Below are 19,280 nucleotides of genomic sequence, written 5' to 3' on the forward strand. Positions count from 1 at the left end.
TTTTAAAGTGTTACCAACCAATTAATGAGAATGCAATCATTGCAGCCAAAGTTTCACTTTACTAAAATCAGCACTGAGACTCAGCCTAGCCATGGGCTTACTGTAAAATGGGTTTCCCAGTTCTTTGATGCCATCTGCTGGATGCTTCTCATTATGGGTCAAACTCCACCACTAGCCGTTTTCACCTGGAAAAAGAAGTCTTTTACATTTTCTTTGGTTTATAAATAGACAAGTGCATTGGATGGCTTACTTTAACATACCAAATGAATGGTTTGGCTGTTTAGGAAAAAACCTTAAGATACCAGCACCTCCTGAGACTGTAACCTTGCTCTCAGAGTTTTGGACTAAGAGCTGTATCTAATAGAGCAGGATAAGGCAGAGCTGAATCACCTAAGTCCACAATACTCATATCAGCTGCTATCAGACAACTGGCCACCACCTTCTCCCTTTAGCGCCTAAAATAACAGCTCTGGGTCGACCCAAAACTGCTCTAAGTAGTTTGGTAGCAAACGCCTGCCTAACACCAAAAACTGTATGGAGGGTTCAGGAATTACATAAAGGAACACCTCTATCTCCTTGAAGGCCCAGAACACTTGATTGGCTACAAGTAATGGCTGGCAGACAGAGCAATAGAGTTGCCATGGCTAGCATATCCGTATTTTACTTAAGAGCAGTGGAAGTATTCACTCAGGAAGTAAGGAAAAACTTGAACTCTTTCCTGAGTCATAGGCTTGAATTAAAACCACAACCAGTTAGAAAACAAGGTTAAAAACCTGTACAGTTATAGCCAGGGTTATTTGTACACATGTCTGGCAGCAGAAACATACAAAGCACTGGAATTCTACCAAAAAGAAACTTGGGAAATGTCAGGGCTAGACAGAAGATTTACACAGCTTTTGAGACTTACAGCCATTAGTTGATGTACACTGTATATCATACACGGGCTTGTGTTGAGGTATGAGATCTTCACTGTGGAAGACAGTCTTCTCTTATGGCTATGCTAAACCTTACAACCAACTTTATTAAACTTATGTGAATGACTATGTAAGTTACAATGATGTAATTCATAAGTAACAATGCACCAGTGAGATCCTGCTCAGGTGTACTGGAGATCAAGTTCAGTATCACTACCCCGTTAAAACTACTTCAATAAGAGAAACCAAGTGGGTTTTTTTTCCTCCACATTCACACTGTTTGAAGAAGAGATGCTACACAACTGACACATGACAGGTAGGTATTAATCACTTTATAAAAATATACTCATCTCATACTCTGATTATTTATATTAAGAACAATGACTGTAGATTAGTATTTGGCCAACTGAATTCTCTGTTCACACTGTTTTGGAAAACAGCTTAAAAAGATGATTTAAGTATGCTAAGATTTAATTTTTAAAAACAAAGTCATAACGTGCAGGTATTTCCATGGAATAATACATTAATCAAAGCAGGCAAAAGTCCAAAAGCAGAATTACAGTGAGACAGTACATAATCTTTTTAAGGACATAAGGAGTCAGCAAATTAAGACATTTTAAAATTACATTCAACTTCACATAGTGGTGGAGGCACAGTTCCAGGGATTGATGCTGACATAGCAACATCACCTATGAAGAATTCTGACATTAATTTGGTATATAAATGCAGATTTAGAAAATGATTGTTCAGGAAAATTAGAAGTTAAGACTCACCATTCTGACTTCTAGCATCTTTTGTGATTCCCAAACACAAAGTAGTAAATGACTGAATATGACTGTGACTCCAAAAGCTTTTCTTCAATACCAATGAGTTTTAAAGAGCCCTCCTTTCTCCCCTGTCAACATGTTGCCACGTTGTGCACTGAGCTTACAGTGTTTATGCTATCTGAGCTAAGACTGAAAGACAAAGGATAGATTTAGTATTTCCAGGAGGGCTGCTAAAAACAGCTAAACAGCATTACAGCTGAATCATGCCCTATATATTACAGAGAAACTTTTACCAAACAGCCATCACAGTGCAAATCAAAATTCCTCATTTCTATTATTTTACACTTAGGTATTTTCATGAGTGGAAAACAAGACCAAGGAAACTACAATATGTGCCTGACTTTATTACTTTAATAAACAATGCAAATATTCCAATCTTGATGCTTTACCAACAGTATGAAGATAATGCTTTCCTAAACAAATAAATAACTGCAATAACCAAAATAAGAAAGCTCTTATTTAATAGATGGAACCCAAGACAGGAAAGTAAAAAAAAAAAAAAAAGAAAATAAAGTGGTGGATTTTTTTCTTAATGTAATTGACACTGTTATCAAAACATTTAGTAAAACAAGAAAAAGTTGTATGGTATCTTTAGAACACCTTTAACTGTCCTCAGCTTCAAGATTTATGTTATTTCCGAACTTTGCATAGAGCTGAACTTTCAGGTCAGATAACACCCTCTGAATTGATTCCACTCGGGATTCTAATGCTTCAATTTCTTCTTGTAAACTTTTCTGAAAAAGAAAAAAATCAACCAGTTATGTAAAACAAACTGAGTCATGTTTGTCAGCAACATGTAAGCAATAAAGAGGTGGACCTTTGCCAACTTTTTGCCAAGTCAGGCTGTAAGACTTATTACGGAGCCAAACAAAGGCTAGCATGACTTTGTGTACTGACATCCCTGTTACGATTTACTGTGCATGCACATCCCCCTCCTCAAGTCATAAGTCGAACATGAACTTTAGAAAGAAAAGGTTCAAAGGATGAACAGATCATCCCATTCCAATGCTCATCACACTATAGCAGCCAGAACAGTAAAGCAGCTCCCTTTTGCCCAGACAAACCTTTGCCTCCTCCAGCATCTCTTGTGTCTCCTCTTGGGAATGACTAATGAAGACATCTCCAATTTGGTAGGGTATCAAAAGTGAATCACCATCATCAAGCATCATGATGTCATCACAAGCATCTTCCAAATTCTGAAGTTGTTTCTATTTATCAAGAGGTAAGAAAGGTGGTCACTTTGTACTACGTAAATTATTTCAAGGGATACACTCTCATGCTATCAGTTGAATAATGAACTCATCGAGTCTGCATTTTGGGCAAAAATCCTACCCACCAGTATGATATAAACATTTTTAACAGAACACTTTGAGCTGTAATTTAGCATAAGTATTAAATTCAATGGAGCTGTACCAGTAGAAATTTCTAGTCAATACTCATTAACTGTCATTAATAGGATAATTAACTGTCTAGACAAGGGAAATACAGCTGATTTAAATTTCATTGATCTCTGATGCTCTTACAAAGGAATGTTTACATTTAGCAACAGAACAGAAAAAAATTAATAAATAAGATGGTAATTGTTAATTACTTTATTGAAAAAGTAGGATTTCTTAGAATCCCAGCACCCTGAGCCATCAATGGAACATCAACATTAAAAGGCAACATTTTTACAATGTACATATCAGGCAAAGTAATGTAGAAAACATTTTGTGACAGTACTAGGATTTCTTAAAAGCTTGGTAAAATGTCTCTGGAAATGCTATGACTGATGTTGAAGGTAAGTGGATTAATACTAAACAAGAAAATTAGAATGACGTATCCTCTTCAGCCTAGCAAAGGAAAACCTTTGCGCTCATGACAATCTCTGTCAACACACGGAAAGAACATAACTGCCTTACTGGTTCAAGAAAAAAGAAGTATGAACTATCTCAGGCAGGAAATTTGAGAAACACTACAAACAGTCATTATCATAGAATGGTTTAGGTTGGAACGAACCTTAAAGATCACCCAGTTCCAACCCCCCTGCCCTGGGCAGGGACACCTTCTAGTAGACCAGGTTGCTCAAAGCCCTGTCCAACTTCCAGGGAGGGGGGAACCACAGCTTCTCTGGGCAACCTGTGCCAGTGCCTCACCACCCTCACAGTAAAGAATTTCTTCATTTTATCTAATCTAAATCTGCCCTCTTTCAGTTTAAAGCCATTACCCCTTGTCCTCTCCCTAGACCCCTTGATAAAGAGTCCTTCCCTACCTTTCCTGTACCCCCTTTAAGTACTGGAAGGCCACTATAAGGTCTCTCCAGAGCCTTCTCTTCTCCAGGCTGAACACCCCCAACTCTCAGCCTGTCCTCACAGGGGAGGTGCTCCAGCCCCCTGATCATCTTCATGGCCTCCTCTGGACCTGCTCGAGCAGGGCTGTGTCCTTCTGATGTTGGTGCCCCCAGAGCTGGACACAGCACTGCAGGAGGGTCTCACAAGAGTGGAGCAGAGGGGAAGAATCCCCTTCCTCGACCTGCTGGCCACACTGCTCTGGATGCAGCCCAGGACACGGTTGGCTTTCTGGGCTGCGAGCGCACATTGCTGGCTCATAGTCAGTTTTCCATCCACTAACACCCCCAAGTCCTTCTCCTCAGGGCTGCTCTCAATCCACTCCTCGCCCAGCCTGTATTTGTGCTTGGGATTGCCCTGACCCACGTGCAGGACCTTGCCCTTGGCCTTGTTGAACTCCATGAGGTTTGCACGTCCCACCTCTCCAGCCTGTCCAGGTCCCTCTGGATGCCATCCCTTCCCTCCAGCGTGTCGACCACACCACACAGCTTGGTGTCATTGGTGAACTTGCTGAGGGTGCCTTGATCCCACTGTCCATGTCACCAACAATGATGTTAAAGAGCACCAGTCCCAACACCGACCCCTGAGGAACATCACTCGTCATTGCTCTCCACTTGGACATTGAACTGTTGACCACAACTCTCTGAGTGAGACCATCCAGCCAATTCCTGATCCACCGAGTGGTCCATCCATCAAATCCACGTCTCTCATCCCAAGGATGTCGTGAGGGAAAGTGTCAAAAGCTTCGCACAATTCCAGGTAGATGCCGTCAGTTGCTCTTCCCTTGCCCACCAACTCTGTAACCCCATCATAGGCCACCAAATTCATCAGGCACCATTTGCCCTTAGTGAAGCCATGCTGGCTGTCACCAATCACCTCCTTATTTCCCATGTGCCCTAGCAGAGTTTCCAGGATGATCCATTCCATGATCATGTCAGGCACAGAGGTGAGACTGACTGGCCTGTAGTTCCCCACCTCTTCCTTTTTCCCCTTTTTAAATATGGGGGTTATGTTTTCCCTTTTCCAGTCAGGGGAACTTCACTGGATTGCCACGACTTCTCAAATATGATGGGTAGTGGCTAAGCCACTTCATCCACCAGCTCCCTCAGGACCCACAGATGCATCTCATCAGGTCCCACGACTTGTGAACCTTCAGGTTCTTTAGATGGTCTCAGACCTGATCTGTACCTACAGTGGGCGGTTCTTCCTTCTCCCAGTCCCTGCCTTTGCCTTCTGCATCTTGTGCGGTGTGGCTGGAGCACTTGCCAGTGAGGACTGAGGCAAAAAAGTCACTGAGTACCTCAGCCTTCTCCATATCCCAGGTAAATAAGTTTCAATTTTCCTTCCAGAGATGGCCCACATGTTCCTTTGTCTTCCTTTTATCACTGATGTACCTGTAAAAGCTTTTTTTGTTGCCCTTAATGTCCCTGGTCAGGCTTAATTCTGCCAGGTCTTATATCTGTATCAGGGCTTATTATCTATAGACAATGCTTCAATTATGACAGCCAAGGAGTTCTAAGAACTGCATACAGACATACACTAGTGGCCTTTATTTCTCATGACTTCTTCTTCCACTTTAACGTTCTCTGGCTATTTTCAAAGTATCAGAAATCCCATAGTCGAACCAAAACACTACTTACAGTAACCCACAGCCCCTATTTTCTGTGTTACAGCTCAAAATTAATTCAGGGCAATGAAGAATAAGTGATATTTGAAGCAAATATACCTTTTTCACTTCTATTTCTTCTTTCAGCTCTGTGATCCTGCTAGTATTTCTTGCAAACTTGTTAATTTTCTGTTGATCTTCAAAAGTAACATTGACATCTTCTGCAGCCTGCAAGGAGGAGAGATCAGAATGAAGACTTAATTTCTTACATTAACTCGAATGTCACTACAAGATTACTCCCACAAGGCTTCTGAAAAATACTCTTATAGCCACTACATTCTGCTTGTACACTTGATTCCTTAAAACACCTCCTGAAGGACATCAGCAATACCCACATTTAGCCAGGCAGAGATCCTAGTAACATCCAATTAAAACACCAGCTATCCATGGCATCCTAATGCCAAAGGTTGTTTCCTTGACAGCACTGCCAGTTGACCCCACCCGCTGCCCCAAGATCACTGCAGGGTACAGCGTAACGTGTCAATGGAATCTGTCAGCAACATCATTTTACGCTAATTGGTTAGCTGTGATGTGCTATGGAGCTACAGGAGATTTTAAACCCATGAATTGTGCCTCACGCAGACTCTCTCCATCTGACCTGTGGAGGTGGTGGCAGGGGCTGCAGCAGGCGACTCGCTGCTGGACAGGCGTTGGGTGTCCCTGGTTTACAGCCAGTTTGGGCAGCCAGAAAGAGATTTTGCCAGTTTACAACAAACTGCACCTGCACAGACTCCATAAGGTCAGTGTAACCAAATCCGCACTTGCACGTTTGACAGCACGATAAACGAGCTCGATAGAGCCAAGATAACATCGTCAGGACCTTAATCCACCAACACGCCACCGGCGTATTTTCGGCAGGGCCTAACTCGGAGCTGGCCAGATCCAGCCTAGGGAAAGGGACACACACACACACACACACACACACACACAGACACACGCCCCGAACGCGGGGCTGGCGCTCAGGGAGACACCTCGGGAGTGCCGGAGCGAGGGGTGGGAGGCGGCGGGACACAGCGCTGAGGCGACATGGCCGCGCCGCCCCAGCACCGAGAGACGACGGTCCCCAACGGCCGGAGGGCCCGGCCCTCCCGCCCCGGGAGGCGGCAGAGGAGCTTCGCCCTCCTCGGGGGGAGCCCACAGCGGAGGGAGAGGCCGGGAAGGGAAAAAAACCCCGCCGCGCCCTCCTCCCACACTCACCGCTTTCTTCATGGTAGCGGCCATGTTGGTAGGACTGAACTATTCGCCCTCCCCACAGAGGAGGAGCTGGGGGCGTGGGAAGACAAGGGAAAGCGCCCAGCGGCGGCGACCCTGAGCGGCTCAGGACTTCTCCGTTGTCCCACCGCCTCCAGTCCAGCGGGCTGCCCGGAGACACCCCAGGGCACACAGCAAACCTCCACACCCCACGCCACCCCCCGCAGCGGTTGGTACGTCCCGTTTAAAGGGGAAGAGACCCGACGCCGCCGACAAGGGGTGCGCGCTGCCAGCGCTGCCGCCAGGTGGCGCCATGAGACGGGGCCGCCCTCGGCTTCCAGCCCTCTCGGCGCTGAGGCCACTGGCCCCGCGGTGGCGGCCGGTCTGGGGGCCGCAGCCCCGGGGCGGGTACGAGGCACCTCCTGAGGGAGGACGGCCCCGGAGCGGGGAGCCGAGGCCGGGCGGGCTGTGCCCAGCCTGAGGCCAGGGACGCCGGGCTGTCTCCAGCCCTCGCCAGCCAAACCAGCTGCCTTTCTGGAAACGGAGGTGGAAGAGGCCTTCGAGTTCAAATCATTGCAGAGGGACTTTTTAAGCAAAAATAAATATTTTTCTGAAAAGGCTGATTGACAGTTTCTAAACAGAAACAGGGATAGCTGGCGTTTACACTGTGTAATTGCCTCCACATGCTTAAGTTTATTTAGCTTCTCACAGCTACAAAAAAAAAAAAAAACCTAAAACACCCCAACCAGCTCATCACAACATTTCACAACCGCGGGGGAGAGGCCTGGCATTGTGCGCTCCTGATGCTCAGCTGCAGTGGGTACAAGGCCCGTGATCCAAAAGCCTGAGGCCTTGCTGGATGGGCACATGTGGATGTTAAACGACACGAGGGCTCAAGACTGGCAGGACTTCTGAAGGCATTTGCACCAGCGGAGCGGGCCTAGGCACTGCTGCGGGCAACAGTGGCGGAGACTCCTTGCCACTCTGTGATCGGCTCTTGCTTGGGTCTGCCAAGACCTTCCTGAAGAATGATCAGCATCTTTGGTACCCGCAAGCTTTCAAAAATTCAGCTAGAAAGATTTCCAAGTGATACGCTGTTCTGCCAGTGTGGGATGGCAACAAGCCTGTGGTGTAAGACTCAGAAAAGTGTATGAAAATATCTTCAGGTGTTTTGCTGTGATTCATCTTTCTGCTATGCCCTCCTCTGAGCTGCAGTTGAAAGTCATTGGAGTTAGACCCAAAGAAAGTACCTGGGTATGGAGAGTCCAGAGCTCTGGATGGTGTGCTCTTAATGTGTTTGGCTTTGGAAAGGAATTTAGAAAGCTGGGTTAGAGGCTGCAACTCATTGAGCAGTGTCTGGGGAGGGGTTGGATCCCCAGAAAGAAAACAAGACAGCACTGTGACCAAGGAGCTGTCTAGGGTCAGCACATTCAGTACCAAGCTGCCAAAGCTGCTGAACCTTTTCTCAGAGCTGCTGAGAATCACCTCCACCAGTTTGGAGTCCAAAGATCAGAAGGCAAAATTTATAACCTTTCTTTCTCAAGCTATGCTTTAAAAGGCCTATATGCGATTGCATGCAATGGTCTTGTTCTTCAAACACTTATTCATGATGCAGGAGGCTGATGTACACTTTCCTGCTGTCTGGTGGCATCCAAATTCATGTCTCCCACCCCCTTCCTAACACCTGAACCATAAATAACTCTGTATGTTATCCAGTGACCGCTTTAATGAAAAATATAGGAACAATCAGTGGAACAGAGTGCTAGGGTTTTGTTTTTGTTAGAACCCTTTGTTGCTGAGGGAGAATCCAGTCCTGCAGCTGCAGAAGAATCCTTGCTCCATGATAGCTCATAAAAGTGATTCCAAAGGGGATCTGTGGAGAACAATAGAAGGCAACACCCAGCAGAAGAATGGGAGTATATTTTTAAAGTTTCCTATTAATTTCCTGCAATTAGGCCTTATTAGGAAGAGCTGAAATATGTCATGCTCCATTCAAGTCTTAGCACATATACTAACACAATTCTCTCTCAGCCATGACTTTGCCCATCATAGATGGAAAGAGTATAGCAGCCCTACTGTCTGTAAGAATTAAAAGTTTGGGATCTTGCTTTATTAGTTACAGAGATGGAGCTTGCACCAATGGCGTTCAGCTTCATTTCAAAGTAAAGTTGGTTTCAAAGCTCTCTTTCAGTAACTGCTTTTTGCTGATAAATGTAAGAAAGTCACAACTACTTGTGGGAAAGATTGCAGCAGGTTTCTAGCTTAAAAATTAGTTGAGGGAAAAAAATTTTAGAACTATCAAAATTTTCTATAATGGATATTTACTGAATGAAAAAGTTCTGTTCTTTCAGTTCAGAATGACTGCTCATTTCAAAAGTCCTGTTACAAACTAGTAGAAAAAACTGTATAGAAAAGAAAATATTTTGAGAGGCCCTCAGGCTGACTGTTACATTTTATTTTGGTTCATAACTTTGACTTGTTTCCCACTGAGGGAAAAAATTAATCACAAAAGTTGTCCCTGGAGAACTATGTTATTATTATCTTATGTAAAAACATAATCATAATTCTAAATCTCTCTTTTGCTCAGAGAACAAACTCTCATCTCTCTGGCCATTCTCCTACTCTTCCCTAAGTCAGCTATCTTCTCTCTTCCCAAAGATCCTACTATGAAAGGATATAGTCTAAATCATGGTTATTTCCGACGGTGGCTTAACTGAATAATACATGTTAGGTCCGAGCCAATGTAATTTCCTTCAAGAGAAAAGGAGTGGATTTCATAAGAATCTGATGACTTGAAGGCTTTGAAAATAAATCTTTTTCTTCCACATGCTCAGGCAAGATTTGTGGTGTGAGCATGTTGCCAGGAGTAACTTACTGTAGACCTTTCTTATGTAAATAAAAGTGAAAACAGTGCACGAGTGCAAACATCTAGTGGTGGAGTAAGATAAACTCATTGAACTCAGTGATCTCATTTCTCTTTCAGTTGCATAAAAGGGCTTGCTCTTTCTTGTACTGGTCCTCGTTGTTTCAAGTGTGGTTAGCTTCACCTTGCACTGCGGTGGGATCCCTTCCATGGTGTGTATAACCCCCATGCCCTTCATCTTACGTCTCCTTCGTGGTTCTTTTTCACATTTTTGTTTCATTTTACTTGCTATTGCCTTTTGCAATACAGCTCAGTGGGAAACAGACTTTCCATGCTCTTTGCTGCCTAAGTGAGTTGTTTTGAATTACCAAACTCTTTACCCTTTTCCCTGAAGTTACACAGGGCTCTTTTCTCAGTCTTTGAACATCTTGAAACACCCACACATCAACAATGTTTGTTAATACAAGATACATTGGAAATGGAGAAAACTTAATGAAGACAAAGTGGTTGCTTTATCTAGATTTAGCCTTTATGAAGTGGATCACTATTAACAAAAGCTGCACAAAGTTGTACTATTTTGGTTATGCCAGTAGGCTGAAGGGGTACAGCTTCCATATCATGTAGGTGCAGAGCTAGCAGTGGCATGGCATTTCCAATATTAGATAATGTCACTTATTGTGGTATAAAGTTCCTTATAGCAGAGTGCCTGTGTCTGCCCTTCTTGTACCAGCATTGCGGGGGGTATGGAAGTTGAAGAAAAACAATCCCCTTCTAAGGGTGTTCTTCTTTTCCAAAAAGACATACCAGCTCTTAACGATACAAGTCTTAAGTATTTATAGAACAAATCCCCCTTAGTTTTTCATTCTTTTATGGTCTGAGGAAAGGAAGGCACTTTTTCTCAGATTTCTAACCTTATTATTTCAAAGAAAGAAAATCCCTCCTGTTAGTCAAAAGCAACATCACCATTTCATCATTCAAGACCTCCTCTATGTTCATATATCCAGCATTAGAGTTATTATATGGCATTAGCTCCTTTCTGGAAGTCTTCCCAATAAACTTCACCCTCTGTGAAGGAAACTTCTTTTTTTCCCTCACTGTAGTGCTTTGCAGACAGTCCTGCAGCATCAACTGGACCCCTGTAGCCAAGGGGAGTTTCTGCTGGCTGTTCGTGCCTGAGATGGAAGCTGGAGATTCCCTTTTGCTGGGAAATCCCTTGATGGTTAAGCACATAGAAGATCTTACTCCACCTTTGTGGACAGGATATTCTGTAAATGTGGTGCTTTATAAACCCATAATTCTGGCCCAACAGAACAGTTGTTTCCTCACGCTGGGTTTATTTAAAATAAAAAGTAAGAGCTATCTCTGCAGCCCTGCCCTTCCTCACCACTACTTGGCATCTCAGTATCAACAGGGAATATACCAGAGTGCAAAGTATTAGACATGTATTTCTCTTACTCCACAATCCATCCTGTACTAGAAATGTTTTTAGTGGTGGAACATCTCTCAGTTTACTGGGAACTTTTTGTGGCTGTACTGGAAGTCTCTCTACAGGGCCTATAACTGCAGTATCAGTCTTGCTCTTTTTTTACTTTTGTGGTTCATCTTCAATAACAACTGCTCACAAACTACCTGAAATTAGATCTTCAGTTACACCTGTACAGGTAGAAATAATTTCATTTCTAAGAGCAGCACTGTCAGTGCCAGTTTGAAAAGTCAGTATGTGTTTCTTGAAAAATACACATCAGGAGGCGTAGAGTCCTGTTCCCTCTTTAACCATCACCCTGCTGGATCCTTTCATCTTAAAGCATTACAAATTTATTAGCCACTGATTCTGGAGAGTGGTTCTAAACTCACAGCAGGTCTGTCAGTAACGTGCCCTGTCTGTAGTGTTACTCAGCATTTTTTAATCTGCACAAGTTTGTCTTTTTGGTTTTTTCTTTTTTTCTTTTTTTTTCTGAGGGGAGTGTTGGCAGAATTACAGTGGAGTTTGGGAGAGTTTTCCTCAGGGAGGTATCAGATGTGCTCATTTGATACTTTACCAAAGAGAGCAATAAATATATTAAATGTTTTCCCAAGGGCAATAGTTACATTCAGTAGTCATACATCTGAGGAAACTAAACTCTTCCCTAGAGAGGTCTGTGGCCAGGCATTTGAACTGAAATAAACAGCAGGATTTCAGGCAAAGGCTTTATCTGATGAACTACTGATGCAGTCTGCTCTAATCCCTCAGAAAGCAATGAATAGGAGTAACCAGGATGTGGCCCAGAGGGTATTGAGTTCAGTGAAGCATAGCCCAAGTGTCTTTTGGCTGACTAATGGTAAAGGGAGATAGAGTTTTCATATTTTCTTGTGGCTTTAATGAAGACAATAGAAGCAAAATGCACTCAGTTCACAGCAATTCAGTAGTTAAAGTTCAAACTCATCTCTTTGTGGGTTTACAGAAGTACTGCTGGATTAATGGTATCTTTTACATATCTATTAGACCTTTTATCAGAAAATACTCTGAAGACCACAGGCAAGGATTGTTTCACACACCCTCTCCCTGAGAAGAAATAGCAGTGCTCCATAATAGTAAAAAACATTAAAAATCTCCTATTTATTTGCCATTTCTGGGAAATTTAGAGACCTGATATTATTACCAAACTGTAATCACGGGCAAGATGATGATAATACTAATAACTAGCACTCCTCCTCTCTGAAGGCTTGCAAATGGTCATAGCTGTGGTGTTGCATATCATTCAGAGGCATTAGCTGCAAACGGCATAGAAGCTACTAACAGCTGGCTGGGGCTCTGAGTTCTGTAATGGCTCAGGGGGGAGACACCACTTAGTCACTAACTTAATCCCCTAAACGGTCTTTCTCATTCATATATTGTCAAGAGTTCCAGATGTTAACCTTGTGAGAGCATCGCCCATTATCTTGGTATTTCAGGGGAATTTAGAGACCAGATATTAATATCTGTGAAACTCTTAATTCTAGAAATATAGTACAGTATAATACAAAACTACCACAAAAGACTATATTCACACAATTATGCTTTATGAGATTTTATAACAACATGTCAGCACAGAAGCAATAAGATAAATAATATTATAAGATAAAAATAAGCAAAATGTGCAAGAAAAATATTTTTATTGTCTTTTCTTTGACAAACTGGCTAGTAGCATCTCATAGAAATAGAGCCTTCAAAATCTTAGCAAGTAACAAGCATCTGTTTGCTTTCAAAAAACTTGGTATGAGGTCAGTTTTACCTCAGCAGAAACACATCCATCAGACCGAAAGTAAAGTAATCCGTGCAAACGTTACAGGCTTAATCAACAAATCCAGTAAATTGCATGAGTTTGAGTCTGATTCAAGTGTTTGTATAACCAGCTTTAGCAAATTCTCTCAAGAAGTCATATAACAGCTATTTTTCCAGGCAATTAAGACAGTCACACAACAACTTCAGATTCATAAATGTGGATCTTTATTCTAACTTTCAAGTGTTGTTTGAGTTAAAGGGATACTCAACATTTCCTGCTTCCGAAAGCTTTCCTTCCTTCTGGCACTTTTTGGTCACTTACATTGTAGAGTTATTAATACCACTAAAACTGAAAATATTTTTATAATTTTTCAGTACCATAACACAAGGCAACTGCACGTGTAAAATGTCTTAGAACATTAAATGTATAATTGCACATTAAAATTAATATACACAATTGGTCTTAAGTACACTATTTCTGTAAGCAGAGATAAAATCAAGATTAATCTCCCAATGGGGGAAAATCACCAAGAATTACTGTCTCAGAATGCGGATAGCTGCATACGTTCATTTAGGCAGAGACACAAGCTGTTAGGGGTTTTTACAGCTGGAAACATAAATACACAAACACCTACAGAATTTAGGTGCCTTTCGGATTTGAGATGCCTGAAGATCTACATTTTTAACTGTATAGAGATCTAACACTCCGTGTCTCCATGTGATGCAGCAAATTTGAACTGACTCCTTTGGCCTGAATCTTGGGCATAACTTGACCACCCAAATGCTTCTTTAGACTTTAGGTGGAATCTTTCACAGTTCCTCCTAATACTTCCCAGAACCCTCCTGCCCTCTATACCTTTAGGATCAGTTAATAAAGATAGATATCTAGATATTGTGTATTTACACAGGACTGTCTGCAGGTCTAAAGGAGTTCAATGGTAATTTCTGGAATATATATCGTTATAGTCTTTTGTTAATACTGCTAAATGGAAATATTTCAATAAAGACTAGATCGAAGGGCACAGTGCTTACATGTCATGGATCATTAGGCAGCATAAGAGGATAAGTCACTCTGTTCAAGTGGTGAGGAAAATACGATTTACATTGTACCTTTTTGTGTCCTCTAAGATTTTCTCTGCATAACATCATGTTACACTGATAACATCAGCAATAAATTGACACTTATATTTTTACACTGTCATAAGCATACATAATTTTTCTGCAAGTAACCAAATTACATCCCTACTCATTAGGACAAATGTAAAATACAGTTAGATTGTACATTAAGTGTGTCAATAATTGCAGAACAGAGAAGGATAAGATGGGTGTCAACAGTAAAAAGGTGAGTTATGGATGTCTGGGAGAAACAAGGCTTAGAGAAGCAACAGGGCTTGTCCTATATAGCTTTGTATGAAGGCATCCACCCTCAATTATTGCTCAATCACAAAATCGTGATTTCAGTAGGTACTTCTAAGCCATCCTGAGGGGTTCAGCTCATTCTGAATTCCCTCAGTTTCCCCCTGGAAGTGTTGAAGACTAGTAAAGAGAAACCAGGACTTCCAGTATCACCTTCCATGGCACAATATCCACCAGTGAAATTCCTGCCTCCTGAATGTAAACCTTGAAAAGCTTTGAAGCCTTGAAAAATGAAATGTTGTGATAGATTCCTAAATGCTACTGCTTTTTAAACTAAATGTGTCTTCCACAGTGATGTGTGGAAGGTGAAGAAAGCTTCTAGACTTCTGTCCGTTCTGTCCAAAGAGAAAATTTCAGCCTGGGACAGTAACTCATTCTCACAGCATCCTAATGCACAACTCCTTTGCTACAACAACTCCCTTCCCTGCTCTTTTAGCTCAAGGTTGCTAAAAGAGACTGAAAAAGCCCAGAGAGTAGTTCTAGTTATCAGAAGAAAAGGGAAGAGCCAGTCAAGTCCTGCATATTTCCAAGCTGACTGTCAGAACATCTTGTCATGGTGTGGTGGAGGTGGTGCAACCTCCCCCCAACCTTGGACCACTTGGTGCGATTTCCCCCCCCAGGCTGCATACCAATCTGAAATGGTTTGGGAAACACAGAAGACCAGAGCGTTAAAGCACCCCTTGGCACCCCCTTAGCACCCCCGGGTCCTACTGCTTGGGAACAGGAATGTCAGTCAGTCACCTCCTGGCAGCCCAGCCCATCCGTACCTGAATCGTGGCCCAAAGGGGGGTGATACCAAAGCTCCAAGACCTAGCAAGTTCTGGGCCTGTGCAGCTGGTGGAAAGTACCAGTATATTCCATCATCCGAGTTGAGCTGAAAGGGAAAAGTACCTGATGGACGTCAATTATCTCGGACTCTATAAATAGCAACCCTAAGCGAGACCCTTTGATCTCTCCTGGATCACAGCGGGCTGTGACCAGCATCTCCCCTGAGCTGGGACACCTCTCAGACACAGACTTCTCAAGGTTTAAAGATCATCTGCAGACAAAGCTGATGAAAGGCCAGGGCGAAGTCAGACTTCTCTAGGCTCGATTATTGCCCCTTGAGGAATGCTGATACATTGTGAGTATTTGCTCTAAACTCGAGAAGAGGGAAATTTTAACTATAGCCTAGTCTTCCACCCACCTTTCTACCTATATGTGTTTGAATATGCACATTTGCCTTCACGAGTGTGGATGTCTACATATTTCACTGCATCCAGATATTTCTGTCTGTCTGTGTGTGTATGTTTTGTGTTTATACACATATACATATACATATACATATACATACTTTGATTTAGGGTACGTTGTAGTAAGTTGGTGTGAATCTTGTCATTCTCAAATCTGTAATCAAGTCACTGTTTTAATTATAACATATTCTACCAAATCACCTTGTTAATCTTTAAATTGATCAGTCATTAAGCACTGCTAAAATTCAACCTTTTGATCTACCTCACACCATTATAAATCTTAAATTGCTACTAAATCATAACCATGTCAAATATTTTCATCTGTGACACATGGACCTCAATTTCTTGGTCCATGCTCACCACTTTCTCCCTGACTTATCCCCCTGTGAGCTTAACCTCTTTAGAGAACAAAGTACGCATGGAGCATTGCTTTTTTATGTCAAGCAGATAATATATATTTATTCACAGAAAAGATGGTTCAACTTTTTTTTTAAGTGAACATTAACTATGCTTAATTTAAGTCAAGAAATCTCTTAATTTTCTTGAACCATGTCCTTACTTATTAGAGACTCCTTCAGTAGTTGAATGTCGCAATGTTTATTGCAGAGGTAGATATCTCAAACAGGTCATGGCCAGCTAGAAGATTCCTTGGCTGGTGGAGTTTGAGCTGTTCATCTACCTTTCTGTTTTTCTAGATCTCTCTCTAAGGATTGCCTTGGTCTCAGTTTGCTCAGCAGACCTTTATTTCCACATTGCTACTGTCGTCTTGTAGGAGTGTAATCATCTAGTATGCAGTTGGAAGAGTTTAGTGTTAAAAAACTAGTGTTTGAGTAAAAATATAATAAAGATTTCTTTTGCTTTCATTTTACAGTGAGTGTCTATGTAACAACTTTGAGATCTCAATTTTCAAATACATTTCAGTTTCTCTTCTGTAGAATGGGAATTACTGTACTTTCCCATTTCCTAAGCTGAGGTTAAATTCATTAGTATTTACAAAGCTTTAAGATCCTCAGCTGGAAAGAGACATAGAATTAAAAGTGTATAAACAAACATGAGCAAAAACCTGGAATAACAACTCTGTGTTTTGACACTAGAGTTTACAAGTTGCATTCAGTTTGTCTTCCCCAGCATTGCAAAATACCTTGCCTGTGACAGAGATTTGTCCCATGTATTCTACCCATTCTCCTATGGCACTTTTACATTGTAGCATTTTAGAAAATGCAGGAGACTTCAAAAGCATTTTAGGGACAAAATAGCAAAAAAACTTTTTCCAACAAGGAAAAAGAGTAGAGGTCAGGAGACAGGAATTGTGTAATATGTCACAAAACAAACCTGAAATTACAGGTATTAAGAAAATCCACTACCAATCTAAAGCTCTTTCCCACTGAGGAGTTATTTTGGTAATATCTAGTGTATTTGAAATGCGCTATATGAAAAGCACTCGGTTCACTTTGCAGGAGCTCGATGCTTTTGATATGTTTATTGGAAGTTCAGCTGTTGTATTTCAATGGGGTTTCCAAGCACATCACAGTCTCTTAAATCCTGGTGGGGAGTTCTTCGCTTGATGGGATTTCCAAGCTTTATGTAAAGAATATGCTACTGTTGTTTCCCAAGGGGTAGGACTAGCAATTACTTCTGCTTAGGAGGCAGCTCTAAAACTTGGACTTTGGGTACTGATTAAATATTTTAGTGATGAAAAAGATATTCTGCGATACAGCCTTTCTGTACTTCTACAACAGTCCCCGTCAGATACAGTCCCCGTCAGATCTTCTACAGAAGCATCACACCGGGAGATCATTTTTCAGGGAATATTCTCTCCTGACATCTGAGACTGCAGAAATCAAAACACATTTTTTTCTGTAGCAAAAGAGAAGCATAGAGGAATATGTATCATAAGCTATTTAGTTTTGATCTTCAGATATTTCCTGGTCTTTGACCTAAAAATATTCCTTGCTATAGCATAGAAGCAAAGAGGGCTTTTCACTCACACTTGTCATTAGCTGTTACAATTATTAGAAAGTATTGGGAAGTCTTGTGGATAGACATCTGTGGGACAATGGTGACATCTTCGCTGTTACAGGTGCCTCAGTGGAGTGATACTCCTGTGAGGATATGCCCCCAAAATTCAGTTCAAGAGCCCTGTAACTAGTGTTGCTTTACTCTTAAGATAACCCTTGATATGTTCTAAAGGTCACAAGAAAAGATCTTGCTGAAAATTAAAGGCTTGTTTTTGAGATCTCTTAAAAGGGAGGGGAGGAAGAAGTGAAGGCTGAAAATGCCCTTAGAACTGCACTTACCAGAAATTGAGGCAATCATTAGCTCTCTCAGCTCCAGGCCTAGCTGAGCTACAAATATACTACCTTCCCTGCCAGAGAGTTACATCACGACCACAGAAGTTAAATAGAACCTTTTCCATTCTGTAATTTAAAAACAGCTTAATAGAGAAGATTTCGTATTAACAGGGTGGTTTCTTCCCTGTAGCAGAGATGAACATGGAAAAATTGTCCTGTGCCCAGTTTAGTCTTGACTTGCCTATTCCAGACTCTTCTAAAGAGATCGTTTCACAGGCACTAAGCTGTGACCCTTCAAATGAGTTCATTTTGATTCCTTAAATAGACAGGTGTCCACAGAGCACACAAATTGTCTCTTCTTGTCTGGTTTCTCAGAAGAACTTACCATTGAACAAAGCCCAAACCGCACTCAGTCTACAAAGACAGCAAGACGTGTTTTCAGTAGAACTGATTCAAAGAAAATAAATCACAAGGATATCAACTTGTTGTGGTGTTTCCCTAAAAAAAAAAATTTGCAAACCTTTGAACCAGCTTTAATTTTAAAGCTTGCCTAGAAAGTGCTCTGGTCTTGTGGCCCATGATCCCGTAAAAGAAAACCACTGACAGAGAGCAGCAAGATTGGGAAGAACGTGTATGAAAATCACAGAAAAAGTCTGCAGTGAGATGTCATGCTTTTGTACATTTTTCTCTGTATTGATCACTGCTACCTTGGTCTTTTTATTGTTATTAATTTGACTTTGAAGCATGTGCCTTTATGAGGCTCAGGTTCCATGTCAAACCCATCTTCTGATTATTCCTCTGCTTGTCCCTTGTCTAACACACCCATCTACCTGCACACTCTGCATCTTACCGTCAGACACTTAAATAAAGGGGATTAAGAGCTGAGTCATAAAATGCAACTTGGGAAAGATGAAAAAAGGTAGTGTGGGGTGGGAGAAAATCAAGTCCTCATTGTAGCATACCTGTCTTTCCTGGAAGTCCTCTGGTTTACAGTAGCTTTTTGTCTTGCAGCAAGAGTCACAGCCTCTCTGACTTCTCTTGCAAGGAGAGGACAGACAGCTGAGTACCCAGGTGACCGGGGCTGCTGTGTCCGTGATAGCTCCTCTCCTGCCTGCACTTAGCATGAAAAACCTTTGGCTCGCTCTGAGGGTTACTGTGGAGTTTCCAATTAAAAAACTCATGGCAATAACTGATTTTTGTCAGAATTTAATGGCTGCCAACACTAATATTGAAGGGAATTTTGCCTTCTCAGATGATGCACCCACATTCATAAATAGGTGGTTAGTCAGGCAGATAGGGTAAGAGCAGTCCA

At 41.9% G+C, this 19,280-nt stretch overlaps 1 protein-coding gene across 1 annotated transcript; it reads right to left on the reverse strand.

Annotated features, from left to right (window-relative positions):
- Nucleotides 1-1,231: 1,231 nt before the first annotated feature.
- On the reverse strand, nt 1,232-7,097 carry PFDN4 (prefoldin subunit 4). The gene is made up of 4 exons (XM_074843154.1): nt 6,932-7,097; nt 5,795-5,902; nt 2,806-2,949; nt 1,232-2,475 (listed from the first exon to the last, which is right to left on the reverse strand). Exons 1-4 carry the CDS (start codon nt 6,953-6,955, stop codon nt 2,344-2,346), a joined length of 408 nt encoding a protein of 135 aa, XP_074699255.1. The 5' UTR covers nt 6,956-7,097; the 3' UTR covers nt 1,232-2,343.
- Nucleotides 7,098-19,280: the final 12,183 nt, after the last annotated feature.

The sequence above is a fragment of the Strix aluco genome, chromosome 17 (genome assembly GCF_031877795.1).
Source record: "Strix aluco isolate bStrAlu1 chromosome 17, bStrAlu1.hap1, whole genome shotgun sequence".
Classification (NCBI taxonomy): domain Eukaryota; kingdom Metazoa; phylum Chordata; class Aves; order Strigiformes; family Strigidae; genus Strix; species Strix aluco.

Bases quoted from the DNA above. Each gene is read 5' to 3' on its own strand.
- PFDN4 (XM_074843154.1), bottom strand. From the start codon at position 6,955: ATGGCCGCTACCATGAAGAAAGCG. The intron at 5,903-6,931 runs GTGAGTGTGGGA...TCCTCCTTGCAG, and splicing joins CCGCTACCATGAAGAAAGCG to GCTGCAGAAGATGTCAATGT. The intron at 2,950-5,794 runs GTATATTTGCTT...CTTGATAAATAG, and splicing joins AAGAAATAGAAGTGAAAAAG to AAACAACTTCAGAATTTGGA.